Consider the following 13,258-nt stretch of genomic DNA (forward strand, 5'->3'; position numbering starts at 1 on the left):
ATAAGAAAACGCTTTGTGTGTTTTTTTTTAATACAAATAAAATAGGTGTTCATTTGGTTGTTCATCCACAGGTTATCTTAATTACACAAAATGTTTACAATTGAAAAATTAGTCTATGAAAGTTCATTCTGTAAATTCATAAATATTCAAATGCTCTAGTATAAATACCCTCTTTAAAATGATGCTTAGCGGAATCGCACGTCCGCGTGTTTCGTTTGGGTTCGTCCACATTTGTAGCAACATGTTTGGAGAACATTTGATTAACCTGTAGGTTGACACAAATGAGTGGTACCACAAAATAAGCACATCTACGTGCTGAAAAGGACACAGCGGGAGTGTGGTTATAAGAGAGATCAGTGCCACGCAAGCTTTCCCAGCAGACTGGACATGGTGGAGGAAACACCATCTCCGAACCAGCTGAAAAGGCTTGATGAGTATCTCTACCTGAGGCACCGAGCGACATGTAGAAGTGCACTTAGTTCACCAGATTCGGAGACGTTTATAGAAGCGATTGGACAAAAAATATGTGACTATATAATTTGCCCATAATCAATAGGGTCATGTTCAGTCGCTGGCGGCTGCCTCTGCCTCCTTGTTCGCCACCTCCTTTTTGCTCCCCTCTTTGGTGTTGCGGTTCAGGCTTCCATTCAGAAAGCTCTCTGCGGTCTGACGCTGGAAGTGCTTCCTGGTGCCCACCAGGGAGGGGTTGTTGACCAGGGTGTAGAGGAGCTGCCAGTGCCCACGGGCCCTCTTGGCACTGGATACTTTGTGTTGCTTCTTCTCCTGCTGGACCAGCTGGATCCCTGAAGACACATAGACATCATGATACCACGGTCGGTACCGTATATGTACGTAGGCACCGATGGCACTCAAAAATCCTATATGGTCCTAATCGGGATAAGAATAACATTTTAAGGCCCCACAGGACCAGCGGGATATGACAGAGGCAGGAATGATAGAGAGCAATCTTATTCCAATCCTCTAAGCATGGTGGGAGCATATTGGGTAGGCCATTAGCACACTGAAAGACTAAGCCCCTGGGCAACATGAATATGAAACAGGCAATTAGCGTAGCTCATCTGTGTAATCAGCTCCTCCAGAACTAGTCATTGTAATACAATAGATGATTCCTGATAATGCATTATTCTCTCTAGATGCAAACAAGCAACACGTTCATCTCGCATTTGTTAACGGTCTCAGCTGAGACCAGATTGTTGGATTCCAGTACAGCCCGTGAGTGCCGCTTATTCTGTCTGCCTACTGTAACCCCATGTAGTTGACTTTCACCCCCTCGCCATCACTGCAGATTCAAACTCTTACAGAAGCTATATTTGGGATACAAATCAAGCATTAGTTTAATTTCTCATAATTGCATTAAGACATATAATGATTACGACAGTCTGAATTGCATTGTCTCCAAGTGACCGAGGCAGAGGCGGCGTGGGCACGCCATCTGATTCGTTTACGACGGATTTGATTGAGAAAAGCCTTTTATTCCACCTTGAGACTCAATTTGCTGTATTAAATCAGGACCGTTAAGCTTTCATTTTGTCTGCGCCAGCAGGACAGAGTCTTGATCTGATTTGGTATCACACTGACCTGCTGCTGAATTTTAAAACCTGCCGGAGAATTTAAAGACGCCATACAGGCTTTATTGCAGAGCTGGATGGATATGTTAAAATGCATGATGACCACAGGGGGCTTTATTTAGCAGGAAAGTATAATGTTTTGCATTTGTAAATGTAATGCATGATGTGGACTGTGCTTCAGACCCTCTTCGGCATCCCGTGACCTCTGCGCAGCATTGTTCTCCTGGCCTACAGACTGAAGCAGCATCCCGCAGAAGGCCTTCATCACAGGGTGAGACTGGCTCACCTCAATCTTCAGATAATGAGCATAGCAGCGGTAGGCTGCAGACACACACAGGAGGCGGAATCACTGACTGGGCAAAAGCAATAAACACATAGGGGACACACACACACACACACCCCCCCCCACCCCCCATGTTGGCTTTGAGGCAATCACACATAATAGTCACAATCACACTTTTTTTCTCTTCCTTTGAAAACCACCTGCTTTTGCTGACAACGAATGTTAAATCTGCAGCCATTTCAGAGATCAGTGTGCAATTATAGTCCCTTCGCAGTGCACAGAATAGAGATATCACAGAAGCTGCACTGAGCCCAGTGACGTAAAGTGGATCAGATGACTAAAAGTGCATTTGCTCTTAGAAAAGTGGTTCCTCTAACCCCCCCCCCCCCCCAGCAAAAAAGCCTGGTGATATAAAAGCATGCATATATCATCATATTAACATTGTATGTCTCAAACGACTTTAGACGAAGGGAAGTAGGGAATGTAAATGTTTAGTAGCACTGGAGCTAACAATAGGGGACTCAGAACAAGTGTGGGTAAGGGAGAAAGTCACAGCTATAAACAGGGATGCACCGATTCTGGGTCAACATTAATATTTAAAATTATTGTGTTGATGGCTGATGCAGACACCGACAGTTTTTCGTTTGTTTTTAAGGACTGCAATTCCAGATTTTTTTGCCAGGGTACCCAAAACTCATCATAAAAAAAAGGACTAAAAAAAGTCTTTTCACATTAACCTGTGTCATTTTCTTAGATATCTATATATTTCTCTATAAATCTATATGCTATCTATATCTACTATCTATCTATATATTTCTACTGCAGATGACAATGAACTCCACCAGATACTTTGGCATGGTTAGCACAGCTTTGTGACATAAACTAGCCTACCTGGGTCAAATGCCTCCACATTTCTGTTTAGAAGGCTGATATCGGTTCTTCCCATGTGAACGATATTGAACAGGGCCGTGATGATCATGCGCCAGAATGCCAGTAGCACCCCGATCAGAACGTTGACTGGAAACAGCAGGTAGGTCAGCAGGAAGAGATTTCCTCTGTAAGACAGGTGAGGAAAGATCTGACATACAAGTCCACCCTGTATCTATCTAACAGCAACACACAGGTACAAGAACATACCTGTTGTCTAGGTCTCGTGTGCCAGCTGTTTTTTTGATGAAACAAAATCTAGCGGTGAGATGTTGAATCAATACAGCCAAGAGAATCATCAGCCAGAAAGGCCTGGGAAAAAAAAAAAAAATTAGGAATCAAACACCACCTGTGGCAGAATGAGAGAGCGATATCTCACTGATATGGCAGACATTCTCACTGAAATATATCCGTCACTTGTATCAGTTTTCAGATACAGTTTGGAACGATGGTCTCCCTCAAAAAGTAAAACCCAAGTAAAGCTGAAGGAATGCATTCTTTGGGTGGAGGGTGATGAGCGAGAGATGGGACGATGCTCACCACATGCTTAACAGAACCTGAAAGAGGATCAGATTCTGTCCATGGAGGATTGGTATGATAATGAGGAAGACAGCGACCAGGAGACAGAGGAAGAACACCATGGTCTGGATGATCATGCCTACAGGGGAGACAGAGCAGGGCTTCAGTGCTGCAGCATCCTACAAATCGACACGACCCGCTCATCTCATGTCACAGTGAGTGAGCGGCGATGATCTGTCTTCAAAGCCAAAGAGCATCACTGGAAAAGTCTCTTTCAGAAAACACGAAATCAAAGCTGACATCTCCATGTCAGGTGAGTCGAATCACTTCGTAAAGAAATTCATTTAGAGCCACGAATGTAATGTGAGGAAATGTAATGAAGGTGATAATGGAACCGCTGTGGATTTTGTTATTCTGAACGATACAATGTGATGGGCAAACATGTCTCTCTGTTTTGATGGAACGGTTTCATCTGTACAAAACAAAACTATAATGAACACAAATCTTCATCTTTTTGACTTTTGCGATCATATTTCGGTCAGGACCACTCACATCTCAAATAATCGCAAATTACCAATTCTCATATTGGCTACTTAATTGTTAAATTTGAGAGTGTCTGCATCTCAGGGGGCTTCAAGGGAGCTGGAATGAGCTGGTCAAACAGCAGCTTTGAGCCCTGAACAGCCTGGCAGCAAACATAGTGTTAATAGAATGGAAAACAGATGTGTAGAGCAAATAAAATAGGCAAAAACAAAGTAAATATGCTTGTATATAAAAAGGATAGTGAATCAAAAACTAAACAGCCATGGAATTAAAGGAGGAGCTGTGGAGGAGGAATGCCACTGGTGCTCCTGTATTTATATGCAGCCGTTGTTAGCGGTGACAGTGCTGCGTTAACAGCTAAAAGGAGGCGATGGCCTTGACCTTCCTGAACTGACATTTGCACTTGATGAGACAAATTTATGGGAAACATATCACATAAACTTTTTACAGACAAAAACAAAAAACAAAAAAACCCCTCTTATCCTGTCATGTAAGTAAACATACCGATGCAGACGTGAGCTGCGGTGAAGCTGGTGTATCCCATCCAACAGACCAGAGCTGGCCGGGAAGCCCTGATGCTTCTCTGGCAGTTATAGACATTATAGATATCTCCTCTGTACAACCCCTTCAGGTTTGACCTACACAAGGAAATTCAAGAAAATAAAAATAAATTAAACATCCAGACAATGTCTTCATTTACATAGTAAATTGAAGAGGTTGCTTATAAAAAGGTGTACAACTGCAATGCAATTAAATGTTCGACTCAGAATTTTCATTCAGTACGACGTCATTTATGGTAACGCCACAATGTTTCATGTCTTATCTTCACGGCCAATTCGAGTCTAGCAGCAGTTCACACAGAGAAAATGATGCTCGGCTTGTCTGAGGGATTATTATTCCATTATGGTACAATATAATTCCTGAAAGGACCAAGCGTGTTAGAATGAAGGAAGCATTCTTCCTGCTAAATGAAAGATGCAGAACATTTGGGATCCTACCGATGCAGAACCATGGAGCGCATGAACATCGCCAGGTTGACCAAAGCCGACAGGGTCATGGCTGAGATGTAGCACACTGACAGAGAAAAGTAGCACATGACAATAGGCTGAGGATTCTGTGTAGGGAAGTGCGATGGCGTTTTCTGCAGATTCATCTGTTTTCTCATTTGGAAAGAAGCAGCCACTGATGTAGTTGACACCATCAAGGCTACTATAAGATTCATGTGTGTAGCAATAATAAGATGTGCTGATAATGCTGCTGTAGCTGCTTTCACTCACCTTCTACACACCACATGTAATAAACCACTATCCTGACCACTTCGTGTTTGTCTGGAGACAGTTCAATCTGGAAGCCGGCTAAAAGTTTGGCAACGTCTTCGTCGACACCCAAACGAGCAATCTGGAGGGATGGTACCACGGCCAAGATGAGCAGCAGCCCCACCTTAAAAATGAATACAATTAAATCTGTCATTCAAGAAGGAACATCTGATGCTTCTCTCAACAACAGCTCATCCATCCTACATCTACCTTGGCAGCTGTAACACCAAGTTACACCAAGTACATTAGATAAGTGCATCTCCAACAGTAGCTTGAATTTGTTTTGTTCGGTTACGTCTCGAACCTTCTGGCCCGTGTTAGGATTACACGTCTGAATACTGGTGCACTCCAAATGACAGGAGCTGCTCTAGTTGATTCAGTTCAAGAAACACTGTTCCAGAGCAGAGAAATGTGAAGCAGTAGACATAATAGACATCTTAGACATGTAGAATACTGGGCTGCACTCAAAAGGTGTATTTCGCCTTTCGAGCGCACACTAATTGGGGTCTTGAACTTAGAATGATTTTTCTCCACTTAGGACTCCAGAGTGTGAAGAGAGCCACATATATTTAGCTTGAAGATAATGATGACTGACAGCTAACAATAGCTAAAGTAAGAAAACTGACTGTTTACAAACTTTCAAGCTCCCAAAACAAAACAGGTTTTGTCGCTTTAGCCGTTGTTAGCTGACAGTTACAATTAGTTTCGAGCTAAACATACCCAAGTGGCTCTTCCTGCATTCTAGAGTCACAAAGAAGTGATGCAGGACGGAAAAAACAACATCGGAGTACTTGGTGAAATGAGAATTTTCGATTTAGAATCTGGAATGAAGTCACCGGCTCAAAGTTAAGGTAAGGTTGAGATCTACAGATGGTTTTATCTAAAAACAGTGACGTTACCTGATACAGCATTATAAACGACACCACTCCAGATATAGCCAACTTCAGAGGAAAACGGAAAGCTGATTAAAGAAGTAAAGCGTTAATATCACCTAAGGGCATAAACAGAAACAGAAAACAAGACCAACGTGGTGTATTTACCTTCTTCTGGTGTGTAGATATACGACTTCACAGCATCGATTATTCTTTGAGGAAGCTTGGGCATCTCAGCGGTTGAGGAGCTGAGGTGGACGATGAAGGGAAGAAGTGCTGATTTTGTAACAGTGCATGTAACGTGAGCATTCTTGGCACGGTCATTGAATAAATCCAGTGTGCTTACATACATATTTTCACAAAAGTTTCTACAAAAAGGAAGGACATTCTTCATTTCCTGGTGCTGATTCCCGGTTATAAACTGCAGAATTAGCCAATAACATGGATCAGTGGCAGTTCTCTAGGAAAGAAATGTTGGCCACACCGGGAAAATGTCTCTATTCAGGATTCAATATTGAGGACATTTCAAAAGGAAGTCACTAATTTTCTCTGGATGGTCTCCCTATACCAAAATGTCATTACTTTATTGAAACTGAGTGAAATACCAACACCTTTCATCTAACAGTCTCTCCCTATAAATAAGGACTTGACGGAAAAATAAAAATCTACGCTGTAATATTATGGGACGATGCCAACATGGACGGGCCCAGCGGGATGTCACTCTCACCTGATTTTGCCGGGCTTCTTTTTCTTGAGCATTTTCTTGACGTAGTCTTTATAGTAGCTACTGTTTAGGTCCTAGTAGAAAACAGGACAGAGACTCCTGATGTCAGTAAACACACATAGCAAGCATGGAACACTCAACTGACAACCTGCACCAGGCAGAAAAAGAAAATGTTTCAAGTGAGAAACAAGCAATGACTATTATAGAATGGGAAATGGGACGGGGGGAGAGGGGGGGGGGGGTTGCAAAACAAATACTCTTTTTTTCTTCCATTTCTTTTCAGTTTTAACTTGTCAAGTTTTCACTCTGTGTTCAGTAAATATTACATGTTTTCAGTGATGACATGCGGAAAAAGAACACTCCAAAACTAAACCTCTGTGTGATCAGATTGTGAATCTGTGCAGATTTGGAGTGCATTTCTTTGGGGTGCTGGGTGGGAGTTGCCTCAAACCCAAGGCAATCGCCTCACCCCAGCTTTGTCACACCCATGCTGAGATTAGCATCAAATAAACATGGCATTGTGTCTCCTCAGTGGAAAAAACAAGGCAACCTTTTCATAATCTGATCAAGAACATAACGTAAACCAATTACATCAAATCTGCTTAAAAATGATTAAGCCACTGGCGCACTGCATCGGCCTTCACATTTTCCTTCAGCCGAGACTGTATCAGCACGATAAGCCCATTTACTAGGGGGCGGCTTATAAAGGTTTCTCACATGCACGGATTCGGGAGAAATGTGCGTCTTAGTGAAACTTAAATAGTTCAGGCTTAAGTGAACATAGATTTTGTAAGCAGGGCCAAACATTTGGTGCCATAAGATGTACGCAGCACTAACCTCATGTGCTCAAGGAGGGACTCTCGCATGTGAACTTACCTCCGTAACGTTGTGCTTCTCGGTGCCCTTTAAACCCTTGAAGAGGAGAAGGGGGTACTGGAAACTAAGGAATGCCAGGCAAACTATCTGGGGCAGGCTGGAGAAGAGGGAGTAGTATTTATGTATCTGAAAAGGAAAAAAATAAAAGCTTACATCACCGAGCAACTACTTCGGGGCTCACAATGACAAGGCTTTAAAGCTAATTTTCATAGAGCAGTGACAGAGTGACTGCAAAAACCTGGATTGAGTTAGCATTGTTGAATATCTGGTTCCTTTGTGGCAACATTCAGTAGGATATTTGACTGGGTCCTTAGTTGAGTGACTGAAATAAGTTGTACACGAGCAAATTCAAAGCGTTTAGATGTGGCTCCTTAATAGAGGTTACGGACAAGTGGCGACTGGATAGTTCAACGGCGCAGAAAAAGCGCTAAGCTAGTTATGGTGACGTAGTTGACCTGGTCTGGGTTGTGCATGGCTTTCCATTTCTTTTGAAAGTATTTATGCTTTAAAAAGGATTATCATTATGAATGAAACATGTAAGTCTGATACACTTTTGGTGGCTGCAGAATCTATTTTTTGGGGGGTGCCAAAAATTTAAAAATCCTGTACGTGTTTTTTGAGTCGAGAGACCTCATGACAATGTTAATGTCCAAGTTTGCCTCCAAAAAACTACGTCATCACGACTGAATCTACAATTCTACAATTTCATTTAGCAGACGCTTTTGTCCAAAGCGACGTACAACACAAGCAAGAATTTAGACTGTGTCTACTGACACAAAAAAGGGACACGGTGTCGTTGTGGTTGGAGTCCACTTATTGGCTCATTAGGGTTCATCATTGCAGAGAACATACTTATATTTTGACTTTGTTGTATGGAATTGAGTGTTTTTTCCCTTTTATTTGTAAGATTTCTAGGTAGATTCTTTCCATGATTAAACTGTCTTGCAGATATAGCTCCAAACTCCCTGCAGCGTTTGGTGTGCTGCAAGCTGACACTGGAATAAAACACACTATAGCAATTACACAATGAAATATAAAGCCTGGATGTCGGTCTTTAACTGACACACACTAACCTGATTAACTGTGACGAAGCCTCTTGATTAAGACCAACAGACAGTGGAACAAATTGCATTGAGCTGAAACCATTCACCGCCCAGAAAAACCCAAACAAAGTGGATGTGGCACAAAATCTGACGCTGGATGATGTTTAGAGCTCCAATCATGTGGCCACGAATCCGACGTGAAAGCCTGATATTCATCTTTTCTAATCACATCTACCACGTATACTACAGACGGACAAAAGAGTTCCCAGACCAGAACAAATGAGCTTTATCTTTGAAAAAAATCCTAAAATGTTCCACAGATGAGTCACTCTGAAGAAAGCGATAATTAAACATTCATTCATTCATGAAATCTCTCTATTTCGAGTTTGCTGTGGCATTGACGTACCTGAGGGGTTTTGGGGCAGTCGATTTTCTGCCAGACCAGAACACCAAAGTGGGTCCATGACAAAAGACTCCCAAGCACATAGCCAACTTTATTATGCAAAGTTCCACATGCCAGGAGAGGGTAGTAGAGTGCGGGGTAGAAGAAGACTCCAAGAATCATCCAGTTTTCTACAGAAACCAAAAACAAGGGTGAAGATCAAGAGCATCAAAAAGGGATATAACAGAGCGATCAAACTGGTACCGGAATTTTCTACCATGTAAGTGCTTTACCACCACATTCAAACCAACCACCACTTCCCTGCCAAACTCTGGCAAAACTATGAGCAATTTAAGATCCCACACTGCTAAAACATACTCGACTGAAGCTTGTGTTGTTTGGGGATTGTGTAAAGTAGCAGGGGACCGACTCCTTTCAGGCAATTCTTATGTAATTTCATTTAGGTGGGAAAAAAAAAAGCTTCTTGTAAAAGCTTACCATCCAATTCCTAAGTAGAAAATATCAGACACATGGAAAGAAAATAATCCAATTATGTAACACTGATATAAAAAAAATAACTTCCACATCTTTCACCCTGTCTATCCCCCAAAAGATCCTTCTTTTTGCAGAGCAGCAGCAGAACAGCTAAAATCGAAACTGCAACATCAAAACTGCTGTAAAAAAGTGCCCGCGCTGATATAAGTACAGGAAGAACAGAGATGCGGCTCACGTTTGTTCTCGGACTCTGTTGTGAAGGGGAGGGGGTTTGGCGATACGACCAGGCCACATAGTTTGCACAAGAGCACTCCAAACACAGCCACTGCCAGACCCTTGTGCTGTGTGTGATCCAGGAAGTTGACCGGACTGTGAAATCAAGCAGCAGGTATTTAGAGCCCACATGTGAGCAGCCTCACATGTGGTTGAAATGATTATTGCACAGAAATGATCCCACTGAGAAGAACCATACAGTCTTTTTTTTTTTTTTTTAAATCAACTCTCAACAAGTTGTAACTTAAATTATTGAATACATTTTAAATTTTTAGTTTAGGTTTTCAACACTTCAGCCTGAGGGAAGCTTTCTATTCATGTCAATACGATATGAAAATGATAATCCATCAAAATGAATACTCCAGAATCTTTTTTTTGGGGGGGGGGGCAGTTTTTGACCTCTTTTAATTCTTTGAAGCTTTTATAGGATGTGACAGCATTTTACCCCTCAGCGACATTTAAGAAGTTACCCAGTAGGACCACTGTCTTATCGGTCAGCTATGGAGTTGCTCCACCAGGGCAGATTTCAGAGTTAATTACCCTGCTCAAGGACATATCACCAGCCAGTTACTTATGGAAAAAAGTTTAAAGGCCATTTTTAAGATCTAATCCAACATGAGCGCACATAAAACATTTACCAAGCCAACTTCTTGATCTATTTGAATCCCACGATTGCGTCTATGTTTACCTGCTGTCCTCATTTGCTTGAGCATCTCAGATCTCATCTTTCCCTGACTTGAGAATCAGCTACCTCTTCTTCTAGCTATCTGACAGTTTTGACCTTGTGCTCGTCTCCACGTCTCCACGTCCATCTGTCCTTATCGTTAAAGCTCCAACAATCGGAAACGAAATGACATTCTAAATTATTGAGTGATGCGGAGAATGGCATGTAAACACAATTAAACCGTGGTGTTTGACAGTCAGGGCAACGTGGGATGATATAGGACCTTACCTGAGTAAACCAGGGAGTCCCTTCTGTCGGTCGCCCACCTTTGTGCGTCTGGCTAGGATTGCGAGGATCAGCATGACAACAAGCTAGCAGAGGAGACACATTAATGAGCGTACTCTGCAGAACCGTGAGCTCAGGGTGCCCAGGGGTGTTAAAAATGAAGGGTGTTGATGTCACAAACAGGTCAAAGCCCAGAGTCTCATTAGTGCCCCCCTGGATTCGGTCTGAATGCACTGTCATCAGTCAGGATCACTGACCACCGAGAGTTCAGTGACCTTTCATGACCTGGAACACATTTAGGAAACTCAAAGCTGAGAAGAATTCATCTCTTCGTTTAGCACCCGTATGGACAAAGACCTGCTTATGTCACATGGATCATTCGGCTGCATTGTTGTTGTTTTTTTTTATAAATTTCTATTTTGTTTTACTTCACTTGTGCGATATCACTAGAAAGCATTAATAGTAAGCAAGCCAGTATCATTGTCCAAAAGTGATGAAGCTGTGGGAATTTTGTTTTGAAATGCACGTTATTAACTACACAGTGAACAGGAGTTATGGAACGTATGTGTTTTTTTTTTTTTTCCCCCAAACCTCCCAAGTCCTGGATCTGCCTCGTCTCATGTTACATGCTCAAGGTTTGACTGTCAAATTAGCTGCGTCCCATGTTGCGTTAGCAACTCAAAAACTTGAGAAGTTGTTTTTAAGGATTCTGGAATATAGTTTGTATATTTTTTATTGGTGGGTTCAGTTTGGAATGACACCAATAGCCAGACTCACAAAACAAAAGCACCAATAAAAAGTCCTCTCTTACTAATCCCTGTTGATCCCTCCTATTACATCCAGGTCTCTTTGCAGGCGAGACGCGTTCACTGGGGACCCTCAAGGACTGATACGCTCACAATTTTTGAGAGAGGAAAAAAAATGAAGCTTTCAAATTCTAATGTGCTCCCCACACCAATTAAACTGTAGAAGATCATTTATTTTCTTATTGAGGTATTTTATTCATAATTCTTGTTTTTCCCTGAAAATTTAATGCTTCTTTACGGCGCCACAAACATGCTCTCAAAACAGTTTTGTTTTTGCCTCTGTATTGCAAAGAAGGAATAAATCTAAAACAATCACAACATGTTCTCAAACTTAAGTGGCAACTAAAGAAAAAGAGACTTCCTATGCGATATTTGACAGGACAACCTTGCAACACTTTATCAAGGGAAACAAAATCTTCGAACATGTTTGCACATCGTAACAACAACAACAAAAAAATGTTGGCAATGCACGTGATGTCGTGTATGAATGCCTGTGTAATGTTGTGCCATGTTCATCCAGACTCACAGATATTGCACTGATGCATATATGGTAGAGCCGGTCATCAGCAGTGGGGTCACATGGGAGGATGATTCTGAAGAAGAAGAAGAAGAAGAAGAAGAAGAAGAAGAAGAAGAAACAAAAACGTGAACAAAAACAATCAGTGCGAGTCTTTGAGACAGAGGGCGGAGCTCACTAAAGCTTCATCACGTCACTGTCAGGACCATTTGTGGCTGGAAACTTTGCAGCTGAAAATCCCGCAGCAGAGATTTGCATTTAAACGGATTGGTATCAGCATGAGACGGGAAAACAACAAAATGCCTCCGTTCACGTTCTTGTACACTGGAAGAGCAGGAATGCCTGGTCATGAGGAAGTAATTACCACTTTGATATTCACAGGAGGCCTCAATGCAAGAACTTCTTTTTATAGAATAAGAGCGTACAGAGAACACCCGGGTTGAAATCAGTCCGTCTTACCTGTCCAAACAATGTGGGAATTTAGAACCTGGGCTCTCAGACAATGTGACGTCAGAGCAGACCGGTGTAAATTTAAAGCAACATCAAAATTCACACGTCTACAGTCGGAGATGTGCTGGAGAGAGAGAGAGACTGTGTGGCTGAATGTCAAACTAAAAGCAACAAAAGAGCATCAAACCAGATTAATATAACTGTGATTAATAACCACATTACAGCCAGCAAGTGCCTCAACAGTCTATGAATTCATTTCATAACAAGCAGTTCTGAACATTGCTGATGATAAATGACACCTGTTGCATACAGTCACTGTCTAAGTGTTCACCAAAGAACATTATTACATATAAATATTTGTTCTATGAATCACTTTGTCCCCTTGGTGCAATGGAAACTCTCTTTTTAACGTATGAAAAACAGAAAATATCACAAAATGATCCCGCTAGAAATAGATTTGCATCCTATTGCATTGTGGGTATAGGGCCCGCAGCAGCCAACATCCATACTTGCACAAGATCACAAACTTAGGACAAGATTCACCGCTGCTGCCTGACAGTTTGTTTTGCTCACTTTTATCGTCATACTGCCAGTTAAAAAGCATCTCCAGCAACGTTCATGGTTGAAACATGAAAAATGAGACAACAAGAAGGAGAAAATATAAATCTTCATGCAAATAATAAGAGCACACTTA

At 41.8% G+C, this 13,258-nt stretch overlaps 1 protein-coding gene across 3 annotated transcripts in view; it reads right to left on the reverse strand.

Moving 5' to 3' along the window:
- stra6 (signaling receptor and transporter of retinol STRA6) overlaps positions 1-13,258 on the reverse strand; it is a 17,277-nt gene continuing 4,019 nt past the window's right edge. For all 3 annotated transcript variants that reach the window (XM_086209064.1, XM_086209063.1, XM_086209062.1), the window contains exons 3-18: positions 12,124-12,190; positions 10,795-10,877; positions 9,805-9,938; positions 9,099-9,265; positions 7,650-7,775; positions 6,777-6,847; positions 6,218-6,297; positions 6,077-6,138; positions 5,139-5,301; positions 4,860-4,935; positions 4,366-4,499; positions 3,340-3,457; positions 3,010-3,111; positions 2,764-2,927; positions 1,773-1,910; positions 1-803 (exon numbers count right to left, since the gene is read on the reverse strand). In XM_086209064.1, coding sequence (XP_086065190.1) covers positions 565-803; positions 1,773-1,910; positions 2,764-2,927; positions 3,010-3,111; positions 3,340-3,457; positions 4,366-4,499; positions 4,860-4,935; positions 5,139-5,301; positions 6,077-6,138; positions 6,218-6,297; positions 6,777-6,847; positions 7,650-7,775; positions 9,099-9,265; positions 9,805-9,938; positions 10,795-10,877; positions 12,124-12,190 — 1,924 coding nt within the window. In that variant the 3' untranslated portion in view covers positions 1-564. The remainder of the gene's footprint in view (positions 804-1,772; positions 1,911-2,763; positions 2,928-3,009; positions 3,112-3,339; positions 3,458-4,365; positions 4,500-4,859; positions 4,936-5,138; positions 5,302-6,076; positions 6,139-6,217; positions 6,298-6,776; positions 6,848-7,649; positions 7,776-9,098; positions 9,266-9,804; positions 9,939-10,794; positions 10,878-12,123; positions 12,191-13,258) is intronic.

Source organism: Aulostomus chinensis, chromosome 7, assembly GCF_037954235.1.
Source record: "Aulostomus chinensis isolate RoL2024-O1b breed Wild chromosome 7, RoL_Achi_v1.0, whole genome shotgun sequence".
In the NCBI taxonomy this organism is placed as follows: domain Eukaryota; kingdom Metazoa; phylum Chordata; class Actinopteri; order Syngnathiformes; family Aulostomidae; genus Aulostomus; species Aulostomus chinensis.